Source organism: Pan troglodytes, chromosome 10 (genome assembly GCF_028858775.2).
Source record: "Pan troglodytes isolate AG18354 chromosome 10, NHGRI_mPanTro3-v2.0_pri, whole genome shotgun sequence".
Taxonomy (NCBI): Eukaryota; Metazoa; Chordata; class Mammalia; order Primates; family Hominidae; genus Pan; species Pan troglodytes.
Window position 1 is genome coordinate 116,818,891 of NC_072408.2, and position 27,404 is coordinate 116,846,294.

At 42.5% G+C, this 27,404-nt stretch overlaps 1 protein-coding gene across 11 annotated transcripts in view; it reads left to right on the forward strand.

The window, feature by feature from the left end:
* ANKRD13A (ankyrin repeat domain 13A) overlaps nucleotides 1–27,404 on the forward strand; it is a 40,432-nt gene that overhangs the window by 7,169 nt on the left and 5,859 nt on the right. For 4 of the 11 annotated variants that reach the window (XR_001708269.3, XM_009426240.3, XM_009426237.4 and 1 more), the window contains 11 exons: nucleotides 5,827–5,959; nucleotides 6,947–7,071; nucleotides 10,220–10,265; nucleotides 12,171–12,314; nucleotides 12,965–13,154; nucleotides 17,865–17,931; nucleotides 19,570–19,651; nucleotides 21,531–21,592; nucleotides 22,335–22,468; nucleotides 23,307–23,464; nucleotides 24,472–24,585. Coding sequence is in view for 9 of the 11 variants with exons in the window: in XM_009426237.4 (XP_009424512.1) it covers nucleotides 5,827–5,959; nucleotides 6,947–7,071; nucleotides 10,220–10,265; nucleotides 12,171–12,314; nucleotides 12,965–13,154; nucleotides 17,865–17,931; nucleotides 19,570–19,651; nucleotides 21,531–21,592; nucleotides 22,335–22,468; nucleotides 23,307–23,464; nucleotides 24,472–24,585 (1,255 nt within the window). In the remaining 2 variants the exon portion in view is untranslated. Of the gene's footprint in view, nucleotides 1–5,812; nucleotides 5,960–6,946; nucleotides 7,072–10,219; nucleotides 10,266–12,170; nucleotides 12,315–12,964; nucleotides 13,155–17,864; nucleotides 17,932–19,569; nucleotides 19,652–21,530; nucleotides 21,593–22,334; nucleotides 22,469–23,306; nucleotides 23,465–24,471; nucleotides 24,586–27,404 lie in introns of all 11 variants that reach the window. The other 7 variants (XR_010147762.1, XM_063784921.1, XM_509359.8 and 4 more) reach the window with 4 other exon arrangements.

Consider the following 27,404-nt stretch of genomic DNA (forward strand, 5'->3'; position numbering starts at 1 on the left):
TATATACCTTGGAGAGGAATTGCTGGGTCATGTAGTTACTCTATGTTTTAACTTTTTGCGGAACTGCCAGCAATTTTTCGAAGTGGCTGCACTATTTTACATTTCCACCAGCAGTGTATGAGGTTCCAGTTTCTTCACATCCTTGTCAACACTTGGTATTATCTGTTGTTTTGTTTGTACGCATCCTAGTGGGTGTGAAGTGGCATCTCATTGTGGTTTTGATTCGCATTTCTGTTATGATTGATGATGTTGAGCATCTTTTCATGTGCTTATTGGCAATTTGTGTATCTTCCTTGGAGAAATGTCATCTCAGATCCTTTGCTCATTTAAAAATTGAGTTATTTGACTTGTTGAGTTGTAAAGGTTCTTTGCATATTCTGGATAGTAGGCCCTTATCAGTATGTGATTTGCAAATATTTTCTCCCATTCCATGGGTTGTCTTTTTTTTTTTGAGATAGAGTTTCGCTCTTGTTGCCCAGGCTGGAGTGCAATGGTGTGATCTCGGCTTACCACAACCTCCGCCTCCCAGGTTCAAGCAATTTTCCTGCCTCAGCCTCCCGAGTAGCTGGGATTACAGGCATGCGCCACCATGCCTGGCTAATTTTGTATTTTTAGTAGAGATGGAGTTTCTCCATGTTGATCAGGCTGATCTCGAACTCCCTACCTCAGGTGATCCTCCCGCCTTGGCCTCCCAAAGTGCTGGGATTATAGGGATGAGCCAATGAGCTCAGCCAAAATTTTGTTCTTTTGCATGTAGATATTCAGTTGTTCAAGCGGCACTTGTTGAAAGGACAGTTCTTTCCCAATGAATTATTTTGGCACCCTTGTTGAAAATCAATTGACCATAAATGTGTGGGTTTATTTCTGGACTCTAAATTGTATTCCATTGACCTGTATGTCTGTCCTTATGCCAGTACCACGTTGTCTTGATTGCTGTAGCTTTGTGTAGTACGTTTTAAAATTGGCAAGCGTGAAATGTGAGTCCTCAGACCTCTCTCTTCAAGGTGGCTATTCTAGGTTTCTTGCATTTCCACATGAATTCTAAGATCAGCTTGTCAATGTCAGCAAAAAGCCAGCTGAGATTTTGATAGGAGTTGAATTGAATCTATACCTCAGTTTGGAGAGTTTTGTCATTTTAACAATACTGTCTTTTAAACCATGAGCATAAGGATGTTTTTCAATTTATTTAGGTCTTCTTTAATTTTTTGAGTTTTGTTTGTTTGTTTGTTTTTTGAGATGGAGTTTTTACTATTGTTGCCCAGGCTGGAGTTCAATGGCACAATCTTGGCTCACTGCAACCTCCGTCTCCCAGGTTCAAGCGATTCTCCTGCCTCAGCCTCCCAAGTAGCTGGGATTACAGACATGTGCCACCACGCCTGGCTAATTTTGTATTTTTAGTAGAGGTGGGGTTTCTCCATGTTGGTCAGGCTGGTCTCGAACTCCCGACCTCAGGTGATCCGCCCACCTCAGCCTCCCCAGGTGCTGGGATTACAGGTGTGAGCCACCACACCAGGCCAGATCTTCTTTAATTTTTTTTAAACAATGTTTTATGGTTTAAGAGTATGTAAGTTTTATATTTATTATGTCATATTTATTCCTAAATGTTTTATTTTTTGATGCTATTATAGATGGAATTGTTTTCTTAATTTCATTTTTGAGTTGCTCATTACAAGTATATAGAAATATAATTGATTAGTTATTGATCTTGTGTCCTGAAACCTTGCTGAACTCATTTAATAGTTCTAATAGTTTTTTGGTGGATTCCTTAGGATTTTATACACAAGATCATGTCATCTTCCTTTCCATTCTGGATGCTTTTTATTTATTTTTCTTGCCCAGTTGCCATGACTAGAATCTCTAGTACAATGTTGACTAGATATGGTGAAAGAGGACATCCTCATCTTGTTCCTCATCTTAGAGGGGAAGCATCCAGTCTTTCACCATTAACTATGATGTTAGTTGTGGGTTTTTTAGAGATGCTTTTTGAGGAAGTTTCCTTTTATTCCTAGTATGTTGAGAGTTTTGGTTTTTTTCTTTTAATCATGAAGGGATGTTGGAGTTTTGTCAGATGTTTTTGCTGCAGCTGTTGAGATGATCGTGTATTTTGTTTTATCCTATGAAATGGTGTAATACGTTAATTGACTATCTGAAGTTATACCATTCTTATATTTGTAGGATAAGTCTCAGTTGGTCATAGTGTATAATACCCTTTTTATATGTTGCTGAATTTAGTTTGCCAGTATATCGTGGAGGATTTTTGCATCTATATCATAAGAGATATTAGTGTGTGGTTTTCTTTTCTTATGACGCATTTGTCATCAGGATAATAGTGGGTTCATAAAATGAATTGGAAAGTTTTCCTTCTTCATCTATTTATTGGAAAAGTTTGTGAAACATTGGTATTAATTCTTTAAATGTTTAATAGCATTCACCAGTGAAGTCCAGGCATGGTGGCTCATGCCTGTAATCCCAGCACTTTGGGAGGCTGAGGTGGGCAGATCGCATGAGGTTAGGAGTTCAAGACCAGCCTGGCCAACATGGCAAAACCCCAATTTTACTAAAAGTACATAAATTAGCCAGGTGTGGTGGTGGGCACCTGTAATCCCAGCTACTCAGGAGGCTGAGGCACAAGAATCACTTGAACCTGGGAGGTGGAGGTTGCAGTGAGCTGAGATTGTGCCACTATACTCCAGCCTGGGCGACAGAGCAAGAAAAAACCCATCTGGGCCTGCAGTTTTTTGGTGGGCAGTTTTAAAATTACTAATTCAATCTCTTGTTATAAACTTATTCAGATTTTTGGTTTCTTTTTGAGTCAGTTTTGCTAGTTTGCATTTCTGTAGGGATTTATCTTGTTCATCTAAGTTGTCTAATTTGTTGGCATACAGTTGTTCATAGTCTTCTTTTATTTTATTTTATTTTTTGAGACGAAGTTTTACTCTTGTTGCCCAGGCTGGAGTGCAATGGCACAATCTCGGCTCACCACAACCTCCGCCTTCCGGGTTCAAGCAATTCTCCTGCCTCAGCCTCCTGAGTAGCTGGGGCTACAGGCATGTGCCACCACGCGCGGCTAATTTTGTATTTTTAGTAGAGACGGGGTTTCTCCATGTTGGTCAGGCTGGTCTCGAACTCCCGACCTCTAGTGATCCACCCGCCTCGGCCTCTCAAAGTGTTGGGATTACAGGCATGAGCCACTGCACCCGGCCCATAGTTTTTTTTAATAATCCTTTTTATTTCTGTAGAGTTGCTAATATTCCATCTTTAATTCCTGATTTTAGTAAGTTAAGTCTTCTCTCTTTTTTCCCTGGTCTATCTAACTAAATGTTCGTCAATGTTGTTGACATTTTCCAAGAACCAACTTTTGGTTTTGTTGATTTTCTCTGTTGTTTTCTCTTCTCTATTTTACTCATTCCCCCTCTACTCTTTATGCACTTATTGTTTTAAAATCACACTGTCATCATAATACAATTACAGCATTTTTTTTCGACTGCCTCTTCAGATGAGAGAGATGCAGGAAGGTCTGAAGAGTTACAATTATCCAAGAAATGTGTGCTGCTCTGTGGCTTATCCATAGGTGCTCCTCTGTGGTCCGAAGTAGAAAAAAAGTTAACATCGTAATGTATTTGGCTTTTATTTTGTACATCATCTCTAACTGTTGCCCAGGAGTTTGAGTGTTTTTTGTTTGTTGTTTTGTTTTGTTTTGTTTTTGAGACGGAGTCTCGCTCTGTCACCCAGGCTGGAATGCAATGGCACAATCTCAGCTCACTGCAACCTCCGCCTCCCAGGTTCAAGCGATTCTCCTGCCTCAGCTTCCCGAGTGGCTGGGACGATATAGGCACTCACCACCTCGCCTGGCTAATTTTTGTATTTTTAGTAGAGATAGGGTTTCACCATTTTGGTCAAGTTGGTCTCGAACTCCTGACCTCAGGTGATCCACCCACCTCGGCCTCCCGAAGTGCTGGGATTACAGGCATGAGCCACCGCGCCTGGCTGAGTTTGAGTGTTAATCCTTACTCTGTGCTTTTAGTTTTGCTCTGGGGTGTGAATTGTAGTAAGTAGTTTCCCCTTTCCCATGATAAACATTTTTACACACCTCCCCTGTGGCAGGTAGTATGCTAAACCTAGCACCTTTCATTTAGATTGAATTTGTTAGGTAAGAAAATACTTAGTTTATGTAATAGACGTGTAGGAAGATAATGAGTTCGCTAATTATTTCTTTCCTGCTAAACTTCAACTGAATTCATAGTTCATAAGTTCATCGTCTTGTTACTTTTAAGAAAATATTTAATGCAAGTTAGAGACTAGGGTAAGAGAATCTAGAAGATATTAATATGACTTGGATCCTACCCTTTGGAATTCTCCATCTCTTTGGTGCGATGGACAAGTCATAACCTTGGGAAGAGTCAGGGAATCATGGGAGGTGTGTGGACTGGGCTCCAGGAGACAGGAAGGTATTTTAGCACCGGGAGAACACTGAGGCCTGGGATTGGTCCAGGAGGACTTATGTTCAGCTAGCAGATGTCTTCAACCACGTCCCTTATTCCTCAATAAGAGTTATCTTCACTGTATAATAGCCATGACATAGTTTTTGCAAAACAGGGAGGTTTGATAGCTATTGGAGTGTGGTGGTTTACCCATGATCCTGCTTCACTTTCCTAAGTGGCACTTTCTGCGTATCTTCAGAGACTGCAGGGGTAGTTAGTACCTGAATAACAGCTAGCATCTTAAATCAAAATAAAGCCCATTTTCTAAGATGTATTATGGCATTTAAAAAGTTTTTACAGGCTGGGCATGGTGGCTCATGCCTTTAATCCCAGCTACTAGGGAGGCTGATATGGGAGGATCACTTGAGTCCAAGAGGTCAAGGCTGCAGTAAGCTGTGATCACGCCACTGCATACCAGCCTGGGTGACAGGATGAGACCTTGTTTAAAAGAAAAAAAAAAAAAGGTTGTACTTTCCAAAAGTCCATGGCAGTTTGTTGTATTCTTGGAAGAACTTTCAGAGTCACATTTTTTAGGCAGTGCCCAGGCATTGAGACTTAGCTCACACTAGAGAAATTGCTGCGTGGCTCTGGACACGCGGTGCAGGTGCCAAAAGGGGGGCGAGAGTGGCAGAATAGGAACAAAGAGGTAAGAGCCAGGTGTGCATGTCTAGCTTGGGGAAGAAAACCCTTGATGGGATGGATGGAAGTGACGCATGTGCACTTGCCTATTTCTTTGTGAGTAGATCCGCATACGTGCCTGGCAGATCATGCTTGCGGTCTGAAGGACCCACAGATGCTGCTGGAGTTTATGTGCTACTTCAAGGCACGTGGAACTCAATACACAATAATGAGAGTGGTGTTTTGGTGGGAATCCAGCTAGAGAATGTAATTTTATTCTGACCCAAATTATCTGCGCTTTCAGTTTTGATTAAGGTCCTGTACTTCCTATTCTAGACTTGAATGCTGATACGTGCTTGAGAAATCCCCCATGTTCAGTGTTGTCCGGTGATTGCATTTCATGAAAGCTCCTGGCCTTATTTAGACTTCATTTGAGTGCTGTTGAGAGCTTAAACTTGTGTTGGATGATCTGGGGCCTGTTGCCAACATTTATTTATTAGGCACTTAACTTTATAGAAAAAGGAATTCAGTAACTATCACCTTCATATATAATCCCCAAATTCATATTTTAACTGTGCCCAAATGCAAACATACCTTCTTACATGTGTTGCTCTAATTAATGCATAAATATGTTTTCTATTTTTTGTACTTGAAATATCTGTCAAACACATTTCCCTATTTTAATGTAATACATCCAATTATGTAAATGCCAGTGTTTCCTTCACAGAATGTGGAGGCTGTGGACCCACGAGGTCGAACATTATTGCATCTTGCTGTTTCCTTGGGACATTTGGAATCTGCTCGAGTCTTACTCCGACATAAAGCAGATGTGACAAAAGAAAATCGCCAGGGATGGACAGGTAAGTATACTTTTACAATAATTTAAAGTCCATCTGAGCACCATGGTGAAACCCTGTCTTTACAAAAAAATATGAAAATTAGCCAGGTGCGGTGGTGCATGTCTGTAGTACCAGCTACTCAGGAGGTTGAGGGGGTAGGATCACCTGAGCCCGGGGAGGTTGACACTGCAGTGAACTGTGATTGCGTCACTGCACTCCACCCTGGGCAATAGAGCGAGAACTTTTCTCAAAAAAAAGGTCATTCATTTTAGTTTCTGTTTCTGAATAAAGGCCAGTCTCAATCATACTTTTCCTTGGAGTCATCTTTATCTTAAGATTTCTCTCTCGGGACAAGGGATGGGGACAAGGAAATGGGAGCCCAGGATGATGCAGGTTGCGTCCCAGGCCAGAAACCCTCGGTAGAGAATGACTCCTCATCCAGAAACAGCTCTCAGTGCAAACTTCTTCCACCATACACGAATGTGGAGGCCAGTTTTCCCCTGAGGAATATGGTTACCTCCATTGAATCCATCAAAATAGGCAAAAATCAAAAATAAATTGTGGCTAAAAGTAGCCTCTTCCTGGGAAATCCTGTCATTTCACTTGTTTGTAAGCTCTTCTGCCATTGGCCAGAGTAATTTTGTGTTGACTGAGCAGGGATACTGTAGGCCAAGCCCTGCCTGCCAGGTCTACATATAACCACAGTTACATGTTGTGTGATCGTATAGTTAAAGCCAACTGTCTAAACACATTATCAGGATTTCGGAACCAGTGGTAAGAATAGGGGTCGGGAGAGGTGGAAGGGGTTTGATCAAGGTGCTAAGGGTACTCTATGTTTTTTACTCAGTGAAGAGCTAGCAATCAGAAGTCATGATCATCCTGGTAAGGTTGGACTGCAGCCCTTTTCTTCTGAAGAAAATACTGGTCTTTGATCTAGATACTTTTTCAGCCTGGTTTTGGAATTTGTCAGAAAGTATGAGAGTTAAATTTCACCCTTTTGTTTTCTAGTTTTACATGAGGCTGTGAGCACTGGCGATCCTGAGATGGTGTACACAGTTCTCCAACATCGAGACTACCACAACACATCCATGGCCCTTGAGGGAGTTCCTGAGCTGCTCCAAAAAATTCTCGAGGTATCCATGAAAATGTGGCCAGGCCATAATCTGAGCTAAATGCTGATACAATTACTGGAGACACAGTTTGACATCCTTGTGTGCCTTCCTAAAGAGTTTTCTGATTCGTGAATATGAAATACTCAATACCAATCACATTATTCCTTGCCCTTCTAATTTGTGGAAATGTGAGTTCTTTTACAAATTACACTTCTAAGTCACTGGGCTTACCCTTTTAAGTACTATTTAAAAATTATAATTGAGCCAGGCGTAGTGGCTCATGCCTATATTCCCACCACTTTGGGAGGCTGAGGCAGGAGGATTTGCTGAAGCCCAGGAGTTTGAGACCAGCCTGGGCAACAAACAAAGCAAGACTTTGTCTCTAAAAAAAAAATTAGCAGGGCATGGTAGTGCATACCTGTAGTCTGAGCTACTTGGGAGGCTGAGGTAGGATGATCGCTTGAACCCAGAAGGTTGAGGCTGCAGTGAGCCACCCCTGAGTGAGGGTGCAGTGATCGCACCCCTGCACTCCAGTCTGGGTGACAGAGCAAGACCTAAAATAATAATAAATATAATAATATAATAATAAATGATAATAAAGTAAAAATTAGAACTTAAGGAAAATGGACATCAAACAGTTCATTTGTTTAGGTGCCTGTTTTCTTGAAAGTAGCCTCCTAAGCATCTGTAATCTTAGGAAAGTTGTGATAGGTATCACTTACTATGCAGGGATTTTCAGATTCTGTTAAGGCTCAGAGGTCCGTGTGTAACTTCTCCTTGCCAGGCTTGTCACTTCAGCTATTAGTATTTCGAGACCTTTAGTCCATTGCCCTGATTCATTTATAGAGAAAAATTAATAGCTCTATCGAGAAAAGGAACAACTTTACTATAAATAAGACAATCAGCTGGGTGTGGTGGCTCACGCCTATAATGCCAGCACTTTGGGAAGCTGAGGTGGGTGGATCACGAGGTCAGGAGACCGAGACCATCCTGACTAACACGGTGAAACCCCATCTCTACTAAAAATACAAAAAATTAGCCGGGTGTGGTGGCGGGCGCCTGTAGTCCCAGCTACTCAGGAGGCTGAGGCAGGAGAATGGTGTGAACCTGGGAGGCGGAGCTTGCAGTGAGCCGAGCTTGCACCACTGCACTCCAGCCTGGGTGACAGAGCGAGACTCCATCTCAAAAAATAAAAAATAAAAATAAAAATTAGTGTCAAGGATTTTAATTTTTTTACTCATATTGGTCCCTTGTGATGGACTGCACTGAATTGTATTCTTTGCTTCAAGTTATAGAGAGCCTGTAAATGACCTGCGTACTTAGTGGCTCCAGAAGCTGTCATTGATGTCTTGTCTTTCAACAGTATCTCCTTATAACATACATCAGCCTTTCTTACCACCTGTCTCTTGGAGGTTGTCTTTGCTCATCATTGGAATGCTGGCAGATTTTACTCCAGGGTAGATTCTTGGCCCTCCTGCCCTGTGCTTTGGTAAAAATCATGGCAAAGCCTTGCAAGTGTGTAGGAATAGGAAGAACACCTGGAATTTCTAGCATTTCTCTTCTTTTTTTTTTTTTTTTTTTGAGACGGAGTCTCGCTCTGTAGCCCAGGCTGGAGTGCAGTGGCGCGATCTTGGTTCACTGCAAGCTCCACCTCCCGGGTTCACGCCATTCTCCTGCCTCAGCCTCCCGAGTAGCTGGGACTACAGGCGCCCACCACCGCGCCCGGCTATTTTTTTTTTTTGTATTTTTAGTAGAGACGGGGTTTCACCATGGTCTCGATCTCCTGACCTCGTGATCCGCCCGCCTCGGCCTCCCAAAGTGCTGGGATTACAGGCGTGAGCCACTGCGCCCGGCCGCATTTCTCTTCTTGAAGGGTAACTTTTAGATTTCTGAATCTTTAGGAACTTACAGGAATGGTAGGTAAGAAAATAATCCTAAACAGGGCTGCTGTGGTGGTGTAAAACTTCAGAAAGCCAAATTCTACATGTTTCAGAGGAAAGTGGAGAAAAATGTTATGTTAACTGGAGGGAAAATCAACTTCCTGAGGAAGTGAAGTCTAGCAACCTCTTTCGGTTTCACAGAGTAGTTGAATAAATAGGAAGCACTTGCCAGCACACAAACCTTTTACAGTCAAGTTGCTCATTGAATGGATGGAATTGACATTCCCTGCCCTTTGCCTAGAATAGGTGGTTACCCACATTTGCTTGGCAGTGCTTAAGCCCATCTTCCCAGGTTCATCTTTCTCTTACTGTTAGGAACCTGACTGGAACCCTGAATCAGGTTTGACTTTTATCCCCCTCCAATCCTCTTATTCTCTTGCTTTCTGTTCACTTTCTTTCTTGATTTTTTGAGATGGGGTCTCACTCTGTTGCCCAGGCTGGAATAGTGCTATCTCGGCTCACGGCAACCTCTGCCTCCCAGGTTCAAGCAATTCTTCTGCCTCAGCCTCCCCAGTAGCTAGGATTACAGGCGTGTGCCACCATGCCGAGCTAATTTTTGTATTTATAGTGGAGATGGGGTTTCACCATATTGGCCAGGCTGGTCTCGAACTCCTGACCTTAACTGATCCACCCGCCTCGGCCTCCCAAAATGCTGGGATTACAGGCATGAGTGAGCCACTGTGCCCGGCCATCTGTTCACTTTCTTAACGTCTAGACATATTTTATATCAAGGTAAAATAACACTCTAATATTTAATAAAATAAGTAATGGGCTTACACTTGTTTTTTCTTTCTTTCTTTTTTTTTTTCATACAGTATCTCGCTCTGTTGCCCAGGCTGGAGTGCAGTGGTGCAGTCTTGGCTCTCTGCAGCCTCCACCTCCTGGCCTCAAGCAATCCTCCCACCTCAGCCTCCTGAGTAGCTAGTACTAGAGCGAGCCACCATAGCCAGCTACTTTCTGTATTTTTTGTGGAGACAGGGTTTTGCCATGTTGCCCAGGCTGGTCTCAAACTCCTGAGCACAAGTGATCACCCGCCTCAGCCTCCCAAAGTGCTGGGATTACTGGCATGAGCCACCTCACCCGGCTAGGGGCTTACATTTTATTTCTTCTCATTTTCTCTTTTCTTTTTTTTTTTTAACCCAGGGTTTTTAAGAACCCTGTTAACCCCTGCTTATGTTGTGTTGATAGTGCCAAGGGTAATCTGTTTTAAACCTTTGTCTGCCCTTCAGGCTCCGGATTTCTATGTGCAGATGAAATGGGAATTCACCAGCTGGGGTGAGTGGCTGTGGGCTCGTTATTTATTTCTCTTTCTAAATTTACTTAGCCCGCATGTAGGTTTATTTTTCCTTTGTAAAAGTTACATGTATTTTTTTTTAGTCAAGGAAATACATAGTGAAGAATAAGGAAAAATAATCACCGATAGTCCCATTTAAACACAACTGTTGATGCTTTGGGTGTTTTTCATCCAGTCTTCCCCGCCATGCATAGGACTTTTCCTCCCAGGCATTCATGAAGGTAGTATATAGACAATTTCATTTCCTCCTTTTGTCATTTATAGCCGACATCTATATTATTAGTTTTAAAATGTCACTTTATTTTTATTTTTTATTTTATTTTTATTTTTTTGAGACAGAGTCTCACTCTGTTGTCCAGGCTTGAGTGCAGTGGTACGACCTTGGCTCACCGTAATCCTCATCTCCCAGATTCAAGCGATTCTCATGCCTCAGCTTCCTGAGTAGCTGGGATTACAGGTGCGCGCCACTGTGCCCAGCTAATTTTTGTATTTTTAGTAGAGAGTGGGGTTTCACCATGTTAGCCAGGCTGGTCTCAAACTCCTGACCTCAGGTGATCCACCCACCCTAGCCCCCCAAAGTGCTGGGATTACAGGCATGAGCTACCATGCCCAGCCTAATTTTTGTATTTTTAGTAGAGATGGGGTTTCATTATGTTGGCCAGGCTGGTCTCGAACTCCTGTCCTCAGCTGATCCACCTGCCCCAGCCCCCCAAATTGCTGGGATTACAGGCATGAGCCACTGCACCCAGCCCAAAATGTCACTTTAAATTGCTAGAATTTTAATAAGTAGATTTACCATAATTTACTAATTTCCTTATGTGGTTTAGCTTGATTCTTTTAAACTTGTTATTCTAAACAAGATGAGGTGAATATTGGAATAGCTTATTTTTTTTTTAACAAAATGGATATATTTCTCTAAAGTATTACATAGGCAGTTGACTGACAGTATATTTCCATAGATGTTCTACTTTCATTTCTTGTAGATAAATTAACGATAACTCCTAACTTACAGGGTTTCAGCTGTTTCCATTTCCAGACTTCCCTTTCAGGCAAGAAGTCATATTTGTATGAAATGTTTAAATGACATAAAAGCACGTAAAAGAATAGAACTTCAGATTGTTTTGAGAAATGAAATTTTTTTCTAATGCACATAGTCACTCTTATTTCAGGTTTTGTTAAAAAGTGGCATACTTAGGCCGGATGCGGTGGCTCATGCCTGTAATCCCAGCACTTTTGGAGGCTGAGGTGGGAAGATCACCTGAGGTCAGGAGTTGAAGACCAGCCTGGCCAACATGGTGAAACCCCGTCTCTACAAAAATACAAAAATTAGCCGGGCATGATGGTGGGTGCCTGTAATCCCAGCTACTCGGGAAGCTAAGGCAGGAGAATCGCTTGAACCTGGGAGGTGGAGGTTGCAGTGAGCCAAGATTGCGCCACTGCACTCCAGCCTGGGCGACAGGGTGAGACTCCGTCTCAAAAAAAAAAAAGTGGCATACTTTAGACATTTGATACTCTGAATGGTGGATATGACAATATGGTAGGCCACAGCCATATGGCAAGAGTTGCATATGTGAGTGAGGAAGGCCAGATTTACAGACCTTATATAGTGGGGACAGACCCCACTATAAATTGGGGCTCATTTCAGGATCAAGAATACTCTTGGGAAATTTATTTAGACTTTTTTTCTGGTGAATGGAATGGAAGGTTCATTTTTATTTTTCAAGAGTGATTTCCTGTATGGTAAATATGAGAGCCAAGAAGTCCGTTGTTTGATGGTCACCATCTTGCCACTCCCCTCCTTTTATTAAATCAGAATCCTGATTTCCTGGCCTAGGTATTCTTCTTGGCCCTTGAGTTTTTCTCAGTAGTACACTTCTCTCCTTCAGTGCCCTTGGTTTCTAGAATATGCCCGAATGATGTCTGTCGCATCTGGAAAAGTGGTGCCAAACTGCGCGTCGATATCACATTGCTGGGATTTGAAAACATGAGCTGGATAAGAGGGAGGCGTAGTTTTATATTTAAGGGAGAAGGTGAGTGACTTCTCTTGTAGTAATCACTGCTCAAGCAAAATTACAGGGTGATTTTTAACCAAGAAAATGCTTTCACATTCATGTGACTTTTCTGTCTGATCCTTCCTAGGGCATGTTTTTTTGGTTATTCTTATTAATTATTCAGCTCTCCATCCCTGTCTTCGTTCTTGTCTGGCTAGCTCTCCTTCATGTGTCCTTTACCACCCAGCAGTTACCCTTGTGATGTGTCTGCTTCATTTTCCTGAGCCTTTGAGCACAGGCCTTCTGTGTGTATCTCTGTATAACCCTCCATAATCAGGCATGAGAAATGGCATTGCTCACCCAATGTTGTGCATACATAATTTCTGTGAATTCTGTAATAATATATTTTATAAAGGACATTGATGGAATATATTGCTAATAAGAATGCAAATTATTTTTAAAAATTCCGCACCTTTGGGGAAGATGGCTCAGAGCTTCCTATGTGTTGTGGAAAGCTGGTCAGATAATCCCTGTGCAAATAGGTAGTCGATAATCAGTACACTGTAGGTTTTACCAGATAGCACCTGGGAGGACACACATGAAAGATGATACATTTTAACATACGAAGCTTCCTTGTTTTTGCATCTTCCCTACTTTGCACTTAGTTATGCCTTTGTTTCCATTAATAGACAACTGGGCGGAGTTAATGGAAGTCAACCATGATGACAAAGTGGTCACCACCGAACGCTTCGACCTTTCCCAAGAAATGGAGCGCCTCACTCTGGACTTGATGAAGCCAAAAAGCAGGGAAGTTGAGCGGCGGCTCACAAGCCCTGTCATTAACACCAGCCTCGATACTAAAAATATTGCTTTTGAAAGGTACAAATTTAGACTCTAAATTTTAATGTCTAATCCCCATGCTGCCATCTTGAGTGACATGTATGTATTAATTGGAAATTATGGATGGATTGGGCTTTTTCTAATATGACATAATAAACACTAGTGGGTTTTAAGATTGATCTCTAACCAGTAGAAATTGTAGCTGACACTCGACACCATCCATCATTTTTACAGTTAAGTCTTAGAAGACTTAACCAACATGAAGAGTATGAAGAAATGTCTTCCTTTTCTTTTATGTCTTTTATGTGCCCTTTCTAGTGGATTTTACTTGAATCCTATTTTTGTCTTAGTGTTTATGGATCCACAATACTCAGTCCCAGACCACAGAGTGTGGAGTTTCTGGAGGTTAGAATTGACCCAGTACTGAGTTCAGTTGTACTGATATTGGTCAGTCAGATTCACACTTACTATATAGTTAAATGTTTGTTTGTTTGTTTGTTTGTTTAACCCACCTGTGAGGTTTAATACTTTAGAGCAAGAATCTGGAGGGGATTCAGTTCTGTTCCAGACTCATAAAGAATTCTCCAGAGAGGTCTGTGCCTTGGTTAATCCAGATGAGGACACCATCACTGGTCATGTGCCTCTGGGCCACATGGAGGGCATGGGGGGGCCTTTGAGTAGAGGCTGTCAAAGCTGTTCGCTTGTTTCTACAGTGGAGACCACTGACCCGAGGGAGTCCTAAGAGCACTGATAGTATTTGTCTAGGATGTCACATCCAGCTTTCTGCAAGCCAAAGTAGCTTAGCCTGAGAAAATGGACACTATTATCCTGATAGTATTTGCCTAGGATGTCACATCCAGCTCTCTGCAAGTCAAAGTAGCTTAGCCTGAGAAAATGGACACTATTATCCTTATAGTATTTGCCTAGAATGCCACATCCAGCTCTCTGCAAGCCTAAGTTGCTTACCCTGAGGAAATGGACACTATTATCCTGGACTTAGGCCTTCTTTTCTCTTGATAAATATAACAACTGTCCTCTCATTATATTTTTCTTTTCTTTCTAGTATAAAATTGGTTAATAAATGTGTTTAGTCAAGCATAAAACTTGTTGAATATCCTTTTCTTCTAATTTAGATTGAGAGCTGTGGAATTAGGACATCTGTTTGTAATAGAAGAAGAAACCAGTGTGTCCAGGGCTGCTGCTAGGGCAGGAGGGTGGCATCCCTGGAGGCAGGGTCAGTCCTCTTCTGCCAGCCTCCTTGCACTGGCCTGGCCAGTTGACATTCATGGTCTTTCAGGGACAGCAAAATTTAGGGACTGACTGGCTTTCCCTGGGAGGGTCTTGGAAAGACATTTCCAGGCTTCCGCATACCCCTCTGCAGACAGGGAGGCCCCTTCAGCTTAGGGCTCTGTTCATAACCCCAGAAGGCAGAGGAGGCTGCCTTTTCTGCCACTGTTCATCCGTAGGGATGAGATGGGGAGGAACTGAGTGCCATCAGCAGGGCTCCTAAATAACTGTGTGACTTTGGGCAAGTGGCCTCATCTCTCCAGTTTTCTGTTTCCTTAGCTGAAAGAAATAATGGAGTGAATCTGGAGATGAAGTCTCCAAAGTCTGTGACGCTTAAGATGTCTTGAGAAGAGACATTGTTCCCCATATTGTTCAACAGTAGAGTTGCCAGAGTCATTGTTTGTTGAAGTGCGATTTGTGAAGAGAGGGTGACAATTCCTGGCTGTTACCCCACTGAGTATAAATGGGAAATGATAGCATATTCCATTTGTACCGAGGACTAAGGCACATTTTGTATTTTTGTGCCCACAGGGTTTTCAGAGTGCTCAAGCTAACTCTTTTGCAACTGACAGTGTGTAGCTGAGAGAGAATTTTTGGAAGACAGCTGCTTTGTTTTAATGGTGCTCAGAATTAAATGTGTGCTTGTCGTGCATTGAGCAAGAATTGAGCCACTCCTTAGGATTGATACCAGCTACGAAAAGAATATAGCTGCTCTTGAATGTGAGGTTTGTTGGTATAAAAAGTGTGTGAATTTACTTCTGATCAGAGGTGTGAGTATTCATTTGATTGAATTTGGAAGGTGTGACCTTCTCTCATTTTCTTTTCTTTCTTTCTTTTCTTTTTTCTTTCTTTTTTTTTTTTTGAGATGGAGTCTCGCTCTGTCGCCCAGGCTGGAGTGCAATGGCACGATCTTGGCTCATTGCAACCTCCGCCTACCGGGTTCAAGCAATTCTCCCACTTTAGCCTCCCGAGGAGCTGGGATTATAGGCACCCTCCATCATGCCCAGCTAATTTTTATATTTTTGTAGAGGCAGGGTTTCACCACGTTGGCCAGGCTGGTCTTGAATTCCTGGCCTCAGGTGATCTGCCTACTTTGGCCTCCCAAAGTTCTGGGATTACAGGCATGAGCCACGGCACCCAGCCCCCTCTCTCATTTTTTGATGGTCACTTTTCCACTTTTTTCTAATCCGTTACTCAGAGCTTATGTGTGCAAATTAATACCCTGCCCTGATGAATTTTTGGCCTGCAGTATATACACTGTGGTTGCAGTTTGAATTTTTCCCTTTTCTGAAAGATTATGCTTTGCCCACCTCAAACAAAATATTCCCTGCCACCTTCATAGCCTTTCTCCTGATTGTGTAGCAACCACCAAGACACAGTGCCTGTGAAGTGGCCTTTGGTGTGGTCTCAGTGGAGACAGGCAGAGGTGAAAATGGCACGAGAGGGAAGCCAGTTGTTCTATCATCTTCGGATGCTTTTGCATGCAAAGTTACCAAGGGCCACAGAGTTATTAGGAAATTAAAATTTAAAACAGGGTATGAACATTGGGTTGAATAACTAAACTGCTTCCAAGAGTGGAAATGCTGAGCTGGGCGCACTGGCTCACGCCTGTAATTCCAGCACTTTGGGAGGCTGAGGCGGGTGGATCACGAGGTCGGGAGATCGAGACCATCCTGGCTAACACGGTGAAACCCCATATCTACTAAAAATATAAAAAATTAGCCAGACGTGGTGGCGGGCGCCTGTAGTCCCAGCTACTTGGAAGGCTGAGGCAGGAGAATGACGTGAACCCAGGAGGCGGAGCTTTCGGTGAGCTGAGATTGCACCACTGCACTCCAGCCTGGGGGACAGTGTAAGAGTCCATCTCAAAAAAAAAAAAAAAAGAGTGCAAATGCTTAGGGCAGTAGAGGCAGGATTGCCGAAGGAGCAGAGGTAGCCCGGTGAGGAGCTTGGTGGTTCCTTGGGAGAAAAGCATAGCGCCGTCTTCCCAGCGTGCATGATGGGTGAGGTGGAGCAGACGTAATCATCTTTCCATCCATCAGAAGAGTCTGTGCCAGAAAACAGTGACTTCCTGTGGCAAGACATCAAGTGACTTAAGCAAACAAGGAACTGAGGATTGAAGGAAAAAGGCTCTCTCGATTTTCTGGTATTAATGATAAAAGGGGATTGTGGCTTATTAATCAGTTGAGTCTGGTTCCTTACCTTCTGCCCCTGTGACTGTTATCTTGTTTCTGAAGTGTCAGTTGGAGATAGCATTTGGTATAATACTTTTAGGATTCCTCTGTTTCCATCCACGGGTTGTGCTGTCCTAATTGTAGACAACTAGTAGGAAAATGGGAGCTCTGATCCCTCCTGTTCTGATGGGCTAAAATAGACACGTAAACTCATTATGCCATCTGGACTAATTTCATTGACCAAATCCCATTAGAAGAAAAGCAAACTATTTGGAAACAAAATGCTAATAACTGCATATGTTCTTTGTAACGTGGCTAACCTGCTGCTGTTCCCTGAGCTTCCTGCATGACATCCCAACCACTCAGTGGTCAGAGCAGAAGTCAGGCTGTTGCCGTAGCCAGGGCCAAGAGGAGCTGGGATGTGATGTCCTAGACAAAGGGTAGGGCTGGTCAGGGATCCCCTGTGAGAGGGAGCGTTTCCCAGGGCAAGCTGCTTTGAAAAAGAATCAGAGCCTCCTGGCTGCTTTTGGTTCCTAAATACATTTTTTTTCAGGAGTATGTTGAGTTGAATAACTGAGATTTTGGGCATATTACCAATGCTGCATCTGCCACTGGAATGCTGGGCTACTTTAAAAGGAGTTCCACAGAGATGGAATTAACAGCTGGGCTAAAAAAAATCTGTTTTTCACATCCTTTCCCCTGCTGCACCAAACCTGCCCAAACATGTGACTCAGCCATTTTGCAGGCCTAATGGCATCTCCAAGCAGCTCACCACAGTGATGAGTTCCTGGCCCACCTGCTCTTTTGTAAGGAGCAGGATGGTCTGTGCCTCATTGTTCTAAGAATTCCTCGAGTGAGATGTGGCTACTTGTGGAGATCCCACCATTGACATGCATGTCCCCAGTTAAGATGACCCAGATAAATGCTCTGACCTGGTTACCACCTCGTGGCAAGCCCTTGGATGCTGGTCATCTTCAGTCACTTCTTTGGGACTACTGTATAAATGTCACCACCTTTGTCCTCAATGCTGGCAGTTTTGTAAAGAAGCCAAGATTGGAGGCTTTCTATGCCTGGGGTGAGGCAAATTGATTAATAACTGTGGGAGGAGGGTGGAGGGTGCATAAGCCATCTGTCATTGCTAACCGCCTCCTGTGGACAATAGGACCATGATTTCCAAGTGTCCTTCACTAACTTAAGCTGGGGGGGGAAAAAAACTATAAAGGCTACAGATATAAATCTGAATGGCATATTGTACATGTAGAAATTTGTGGTGTTCACTTTTTATCAGAACTAAATCCGGATTCTGGGGCTGGAGGACAGATAAAGCAGAAGTTGTTAATGGTTACGAAGCAAAGGTAAAAGGAAACTCTTAAAATAAGATTTAATATAGCTATTTAGCTTCTATGCAAATGAGGAATCTGTTCCCATTTTTTTCATGCATCTGTGCCATGGAGATGCTCTGGGGAATGAGAACTGTCTAATGTGTCTCTCACTTGGATGTTTGATTTTGTCTTATTTGACTTTCAGAAAATGGGATAGCATGCCCTGAGGAGGTCTGTAGCTATGTTAAAAGAGAAACAATATGGTAGAGAAATGAGTACAGGTACCAGTTGTTCTGGTAGGAATGACAAGCTAGTCATTCCCTTAATTATTAAAAAAAAAAAAAAAAAGGAAGAGGAAGGATTAGACTTCACATGTGTTCAAATGTTGTGTAGTAGCTTTTGAGTCTCTTTTTTGTTAAATCAGCTTAATTGTAATCAGCAGGCGCACAGCCCATTTGCATGACATCAGTGCATTTAAAACATAGTTGTAATAGTGGAGACGATTGTTGATCCAGTCATCTGGCATTTTGTCAGCTGGAAAGCTGTTTCCTGGCCTTTCAGTCCCTCAGTACAACAGGGATTGATGGCTTTTGGTGTTGGAGCCCAGTGCTGCAGGGTCCTCTGGTGGCCTCTGAGTGAGCAAAGAAAGGCTTACGTCATGCTCAGCAAGATACGTTTAGAAGCACTTGTCATAGTGCTGAGTGTGTTTTCTGCAGCTTTGAATGTTGGGGCTCCTCACGTGGCATATAGAGAGAATTCTTTGTTAACTGTTATGTTTGATTTTCTAGACCACCATATTCCCCAGTTATCCTTGATAACAGAGCATTTGCTCTGGCAGTTACAATAATTTTTGTCAGTGCACAGAATGCCTTTTAAATAGTGACTTGCTGGTTTTCTCTACAGCTCATAAGTCTATAGAGAACCTTGTGTTCATACCTTTCTCTTCTGCCCAGCAGATGGCTGTCTGAGTCATACTAGTATTACAAGACTACCAGCGGAGGCTGGGTGCAGTGGCTCACGCCTGTAATCCCAGCACTTTGGGAGGCCCAAGTAGGCAGATCACTTGAGGCCAGGATTTTGAGACCAGCCTGGCCAACATGGTGAAACCCCGTCTCTACTAAAAATACAAAAATTAACCAGTCATGGTAGCACATGCCTGTAATCCCAGCTACTCTGGAGGCTGAGGCACGAGAATCGCTTGAACCCAGGAGGCGGAGGCTGCAGTGAGCAGAGATCACGCCACTGCACTCCAGCCTGGGCAACAGAGGGAGACTCTGTCTCAGAAAAAAAAAAAAAAAAAAAAAATTACCAACAGAAGTACAGGATCCTGGTTTGGGTACCTTAGTTTAATAGAAACCCAGGTGGAAACCTAGATTGCAGGGCATTTGTTTGAGACTATTTAGCCACAGCAGGGCAAGCAGGAAGATGCAGCCTGTCACTGCTAACTCCTTAGTATTAAAACTGTCAAACATGGGAGGTAACTGCTGATGCATTTTTCAGTTGATAGTTTATATACTTTCTCTGAAGGATCCTAATGATAGTTAACCATTTCTCATTTTTATTTTGCTGGATTGTTTTCTGTTTTTTGCTTCAGCATTCTTGCTTTTGCTGTGCTTACTTTTGGAGTTTTGATTCCCTGTGTCACTGTTTTCTTTCGCATACACCTCTCAGGTTTACACAGTAAACAATGTGAATGTGATCACCAAAATACGCACAGAACATCTGACCGAGGAGGAAAAAAAGAGGTATAAAGGTAATCACCACCACCCTCCCACCTCCTGTTTTGTTGTTATTTTTTAAGCCTAGAGGGAACTCTTTGTTGGCTCTGTTAAGTTTAGGGTTAATGTGATTGGGTTGTGTTAAACCTAACCCTAACTTCTTCTCTCTCTTTTTTTTTTTGAGGCAAAGTCTCGCCCTGTCACCCAGGCTGGAGTGCAGTGGCACGACCTTGGCTCACTGCAACCACTGCCTCCTGGGTTCAAGTGATTCTCCTGCCTCAGCCTCCTGAGTAGCTGGGATTACAAGCACCCACCACCACGCCCGGCTAATTTTTTGTATTTTCAGTAGAGACGGGGTTTCACCATGTTGGCCAGGCTGGTCTCGAACTCCTGACATCAGGTGATCCTCACCCACCTCGGCCTCCGAAAGTGCTGAGATTACAGGCGTGAGCCACCGTGCCTGGCCCCTAACTTCTTTTTTATAAAAATTTCTGGCCAGGCACGGTGGCTCATGCTTGTAATCCCAACACTTTGGGAGGCCAATGTGGGCGAGTCACCTGAGGTCGGGAATTCAAGACCAGCCTGACCAACATGGAGAAACCCCATCTCTACTAAAAAAAAAATACAAAATTAGCTGGGTGTGGTGGCCCATGGCTGTAATCCCAGCTACTCAGGAGGCTGAGGCAGGAGAATCACTTGAACCTGGCAGGCGGAGGTTTTGGTGAGCTGAGATCGTGCCATTGCACTCCAGCCTGGATAACAAGAGTGAAACTCCATCTCAAAAAAAAAAAAAAAAAAAAAAATTTCCTGGCTGAGCACGGTGGCTCACACCTGTAATCCCAACACTTTGGGAGGCCAAGGTGGGCAGATCACTTGAGGCCAGGAGTTTGAGACCAGCCTGGCCAATATGGTGAAACCCAATCTTTACTAAAAATACAAAAATTAACCAGGCGTGGTGGCGCACTCCTGTAGTCTCAGCTACTGGGGAGGCTGAGGCAGGAGAATCGCTTGAACCCCAGAGGTGGAGGTTGCTGTGAGCCAAGATTGTCCCACTGCACTCCAGCCTGGGTGACAGAGCTAGACTCCGTCTCAAAAAAAAGAAAAAGGAAAGAAAATTTCCTTAGTCTGACTCATTCTTGGAGGTGTTTCCCCATAGTTGGCCTCAGCTGTAATTAAAGCTATTCGTGAGGGCTTGTTTATGTGTTATCAAGAACAATTGTTGAATTCAGCCAAAAAAGGAGATAAGGACATTTGAGAATATTTATCATTGGAATGAGTGATTTAGTCCAAACTATTGTGATGAAAGATTTAGACAGAACTTGGGGTCCGAGCAAAAACATTGCATGTGGTTGCCACATCCCAGCCCCATCCCAGCCCCACCAGTTCTATGGCCTTGTGAAATTACTTCTGCTCTGTGCCTTAGTTCCTCAGCAGTGAAATGCAGGTGATACCCAACCTTCCTTAGAGTTATTGAGAGGATTAGATGAGTTACGACTTGGAAGCCTTTAGAATGGCACCTGCAGTATGTGGTAAGCATGCAGTAATTGTTCACCAGCACCACCACCACCATTGCCATTACTCCACTTTGACAGATGAGGGAACTGAGGCCCAGAACACATGGGTAGCGAGTGGCCAAGGTGGGGTTGGAATCCAGGTCTGGCTCACTCCAAAATCCAGACTCTTCCCATTATTCTGCTTTAATTCTTACAACTGTTTATCTAGTTTAGAGATCCTCATGAAAAGCACCCTGTAAAGGATAAATTAGTTTATGGTTATTGTGAATGATTTGATCAGCCAGTCTGTAATTGCATTTCCTAATGAGGTAGCTTGGACCAGAAACTTTAATGAAGATCTTTTTTTTATAGCCACAAGTGAGATATAATATTAGACTTTAAACTCCCCACCCCTCTGTAGCGGACAGGAACCCGCTGGAATCTTTGCTGGGAACTGTGGAACACCAATTTGGTGCACAAGGGGTAAGTTGAAGCAATGAGCTTTCATTGCAGTTAGATGAAAGGAAACAACTTGTCTGTGTCTGGGATGGCATTTACTGGATCCTGAACAGCCCACTCTATGTAAAGGCCAAAGACACCCCCAAGCTGGAATTTGAGATACTCTTTTGGAAGAGAATTAGATGAGTGACTCTTTGAAAATAAATAAGGATTTTAGAGGAGGGGTAGTGATTATAGAAATCAGGTGCTTTCCCTCTTATCCATTATAAACGAGGGGCCTCTTTATAGAAATGGAACTTAAAAAGGATTCAGGACTTTATATTGCAACAGAGCACCTTAACAAATATTTTCTTACTTGATGCTCACAGTAACTATATGAACTTGGTACAGTGGATGTCCCTGCGGGTCAGAAAAATGAAATTACCTTTCCACTATCAAAGCTAGACAGGGAAACAGCTAGAACTTCAACTCCAAGTCTTCCAAGTCTCGTGCACTTTCAGATATTTCTTTCTTTTTTTCTTTGTTATAATCAGGAGATAAAAATGTAAAGGAGAGTAGAGAAATATTTTAAAATGAAGAAATCCATTACACTTCCTGTGTAGTTTGGTGATATCCTCATAGATTTTCTTGTTCCATGCAAAAAAGTTAGTGAATAGAACTTCCCGGTCTTTAGCTGGTTAACACGTCCACCTCAGACACTGAGTGCCACAGGCCTTCACTTGTGAACATCATTTGGCATTTCTGACTCTCCTGAGTTCTGGCTCAGCAGGACCTCACCACGGAATGTGCTACTGCAAACAACCCCACAGCCATCACGCCTGATGAGTACTTCAATGAAGAGTTTGATCTGAAAGACAGGGACATTGGAAGGCCGAAAGAGCTGACGATTAGAACACAGAAGTAAGAGAGGTTCAGCTGCCATTTTCAACCTATGTATGTTTCAGAAATTGTGCTGTTTTATGGTGTTATGTTGGATCATTCCACTGCCCTCCCCACCACCCTTATTTTTTTTTCAGACGGAGTCTCGCTCTGTCGCCTAGGCTGGAGTGCAGTGGCACGAACTCGGCTCACTGCAACCTCTGCCTCCCAGGTTCAAGCGGTTCTCCTGCCTCAGCCTCCTGAGTAGCTGGGACTACAGGCGCGTGCCACCACGCCCAGCTAATTTTTGTATTTTTAGTAGAGATAGGGTTTCACCATATTGGTCAGGCTGGTCTCGAACTCCTGACCTTGTGATCCGCCCGCCTGGGCCTCCCAAACTGCTGGGATTACAGGCATGAGCCACTGCGCCCAGCCTCCTCTGCCCCTTTTTATAAAAAATAATTTTAAAATTACTTTGCCATGAAAGCTAACAGTAGATTGTCCATGTTATTAGCTCTTTTCCAAATAGAATCTAGATTGGATGTAAGAATTCCTTTTTTTTTTTTTTATTGCTAACCAGCTTCAGCTGATCAAATTCAAATGAAACTGTTCCACCCGCTATCATTTCTTCATGCTTGCTGTCAGTTAAGGCTTTGATCGTGGCAGGTTGTCATGCAGGTCGCTTGCCTTTATTGCCAGATTTTAGGGTGATGTGAATTCCTTGTGGCCCTAGACATTTGACCTTTAATAGGTCTGAATTAAGAGATGACTGGGCAGAGTGTGGAGTAAGGCTGCTGTTGTCCAGCCTACTGCATAGCAATAATCTCCTTTTCCCATCTGGTAGAGATGACCTCAGTCTTTTCTTGGTTGAATTCTGCAGGTTTAAAGCAATGTTGTGGATGTGTGAAGAGTTTCCCCTCTCTCTGGTGGAGCAGGTCATTCCCATCATTGACCTAATGGCTCGAACGAGTGCTCATTTTGCAAGACTGAGAGATTTCATCAAATTGGAATTCCCACCTGGATTTCCTGTCAAAATAGGTACTGCTAAATAAACTTCAGCAACACTTGGAGGTGCTGCCCATGTTTGTGGGTGGCAGCATGTGGGTGGCAGGATGCTTCAGGGAATTGGAGTGCTTTAGGTCAAAGTAGCTTATAGACATAATAGAGGAGGTCAGAGTTCTCCTGTGGTTTGATTTAAAGAAGTGTTATGATTGGTGGTTCATTTTGTGTATCAAAGTCAAGAGATCTCCAACCATCATTTCTATTTGCAAATGGTGCTGACAGATATAAAAAGGCATAAAAACATGACACAGTCATTGTTTTAATGTCAAACCTTAATTCAGTGAGACTTCAAATTAGATAATTATTTGAGGAAGACAGTTGACACCAAGATCCTTTGATATGTAAATATGATCTACGTCCCAAGCTAGTATGCATAATGCTATATATGTATATATCATACATACTACTCATGAAGAGTATTAATTTTGGATAGTTGTATGTTCATGATACTTGAACCCTGGCTTGATCACTTACTCACTGTGATCTAGGAGAAAATACATAACTCATTTTCTCTTTTTTTTTTGAGATGGAGTCTCACTCTATTGCCCAGGCTGGAATGAAGTGGCATGATCTTGGCTCACTGCAACCTCTGCCTCCTGGGTTCAAGCGATTTTCCTGCCTCAGCCTCCTAAGTAGCTGGGATTATAGGCATGCACCACCACGCCCAGCTAATTTTTGTATTTTTAGTAGAGATGGGGTTTTATCATGTTGGTTAGGCTGGTCTCGAACTCCTGACCTCAGGTGATCAGCCCGCCTTGGCCTCCCAAAGTGCTGGGATTACAGGTGTAAGCTACCGCGCCTGACCGAAAATACATAACTCTCAATCTCAGTTTTCCCATCTGTGTATTGGGAAGGGTTGTTATGAGGCTTAAATAAAATTATACTTATCAAAGTACTTGGCATAGTAAGCACTTAGTAAATGATAACTATTATTGTTATTCTCAGTAAAGTTTACTTATAAAAGTTTTTATTTTGTTTGTTAGAAATTCCCTTGTTTCATGTCTTAAATGCACGGATTACATTTGGAAATGTTAATGGCTGTAGCACTGCCGAAGAATCTGTATCTCAAAATGTGGAAGGGACCCAGGCTGATTCAGGTAAAAAAATAAATAAATAAAAAGTTTAGTTTTGTTATTTAAAAAAAAATTTATGGCCGGACGTGGTGGCTTATGCCTGTAATCCCAGCACTTTGGGAGGCCGAGGTGGGCGGATCACCTGAGGTCGGGAGTTTGAGACCAGCCTGACCAACATGGAGAAACCCTGTCTCTACTAATAATACAAAAATTAGCCGGGTGTGGTGGCGCATGCCTGTAATCCCAGCTACTCGGGAGGCTGAGGCAGGAGAATCGCTTGAACTGGGGGAGAGGCGGGGGGATGGAGGTTGCTGTGAGCCGAGATTGTACCATTGCACTCCAGCCTGGGCAACAAGAGCAAAACTACATCTCAAAAAAAAAAATTATAATTCAGTCATCATATTCATAATTCACTCTGAAGCTGGAATATCTGAGGGAGTAGATGTCTGTGTTGGATGAAAGAAAATTTCAGATTTAGTTTAGATTAAGCAAAAAAAAAAACTTGTAGAATATATATGATCCTAGTTATATTAAAAAGACAGGATGTTCTTAAAAATCAGCTTTATTGAGGTGTAATGCACATACAATAAAATGCTCTCATTTTAAGTGTGATGGTTCAGTGCATTTTTTTTTTTTTCTCAGAGTCTCACTCTGTCACCTAGGCTGGCATGCAGTGGCACAATCTCTGCTCACTGCAGCCTCTGCCTCCCAGGCTCAAGCGATTTTCTTGCCTAGTCTCCCAAGTAGCTGGGAATACAGGTGCGTGCCACCATGCCTGGCTGATATTTGTATTTTTATTAGAGACTGGGTTTCACCATGTTGGCTAGGCTGGTCTGGAACTCCTGACCTCAAGTGATCCACCCACCTCGGCCTCCCAAAGTGCTAGTGTGAGCCACCATACCCAGCCACATTTTGACAAATGTATGCATCTGTGTAACCACCACCATAGTCAAGATAGATAGCATTTCCATATGCCCCCAAATTTCCTTACACTCCTTTGCCATCAATACAATTCATGATTTTAGATGCAATTGTAAATGGACTTATTTTCTTAATTTCATTTCCAGTTACTAGTATATAGAAATATAATTGAGTTTTGTATTTTGACCTTGAATCGTTTTTAAAAATTTTTTATCTTTTTTTTTCTTACACAATTACATGGCCAGGATTGACCTTGTTTATCTTGTAACATGGCTAAATTTACTTGTCTTACACTTTTTTGTAGATTTCTTAGAATTTCTTACATATATGGTCATGTTGTCTATTAATAAAGAAAATTTTACTTTTTCCTTTCTAATCTTTAAGCTTTTCATTTCTTTTTCTTGACTTATTGGACTGGCTAGGACATCTAGTACAATGTCGAGTAAGAGTGGCAGGAATGGCTGTCCTTGTCTTGTTCCTGGTTCTAGGGGAGGAAGGATTGTTGTGCCATTAGGTATGATGTTAGCTGTGTAGGTTTTTTGTAAATGTCCCTTATTAGTTGGAGGACATTATTCTCTTATATTTCTAGTTTGCTGAGAGTTATTACCATTTTTAAGTATTGATTTTTGTGAGATGTGTTTTCTGCAACTATCATGATGGTCCTATGTTTCTCCCCTGTAGTCTACCAGTAGGAGGAATTAAAAGATAGCATTTTAATGTATATAAATTAAGACTTCAAATAAAAACAATTGAACTCGACAATAATATACAACTTTACATTCCCATGTAGCAACAAAGTTGGGTGAGATGTGTTCATGAGGTTGTGCAGCTAAGGAACACTCGTGCACTCTTGGCAGGAAGAGGAGATTGGTATAGTTCCTTGAATAAAACATTCGGCATTACTGTATAAACTGAAGATGTGGATGACCTAGCAACTCCTAGATGTGTACCCTAAAGAAAGTTATGCACATGAGCATCTGGAGACCCCAGTACTGGGCAGCAGCATCCATTCATAACAGCAGAAACCTGGAAACGACCCAAATGTCCCAAGATGGTAGAATGCGCTATTGTGCTCTATTAATACAACAGAATAACATATAGTATTGAAAATAAAAATTTATAGCTATGTGCGTCAAAACTGTTGAATTTCAAAAGCATAATGTTGAATGAAGAAAATCCAGTTTGAAGAATAAATTCTGCATGATTCCATTTATGTCGAGTTCACAAACAGGCTAATAGAAACTATTAGGATGATATACATGTGGCAAACTCCAGAGAAGAGCTAGGCAGTGTAAACAACTATTCTGAATTATGTATTTACCTCTGGAGAGGAAGAAGGGAATATTGTTAACAAGGGATGTGCCCGCAGTATGGTATTGATAGTGTTTTTTTCTTTTTCTTTTTTTTTTTTTTTTTTGAGACAGAGTCTTACTCTGTCACCCAGGCTGGAGTGCAGTGGCGCGATCTCGGCTCACTGCAAGCTCCGCCTCCCGGGTTCATGCCATTCTCCTGCCTCAGCCTCCCGAGTAGCTGGGACTACAGGTGCCCGCCACCACGCCCGGCTAATTTTTTTTTTTTTTTTTGTATTTTTAGTAGAGACGGGGTTTCACCATGTTAGCCAAGATGGTCTCGATCTCCTGACCTTGTGATCTGCCTGCCTCAGCCTCCCAAAGTGCTGGGACTACAGGCGTGAGCCACCGCGCCCGGCAGTTATTGATAGTGTTCTGTGTCTTAGGCTAGGTGAAGGGCACACAGGCATTTGTTTAATTATTATCATTTTTAAGTGTTCAGATATTTTATATATACCATCTTTTATATATTTACCATATATCTTCCTGCAAAAGGAAGAAACACATTGGTGTGACTGTGCATATATGTTTAGGGGGAGAAATCTGCGCTTTTCATTTTATAGTCTTGTGTAT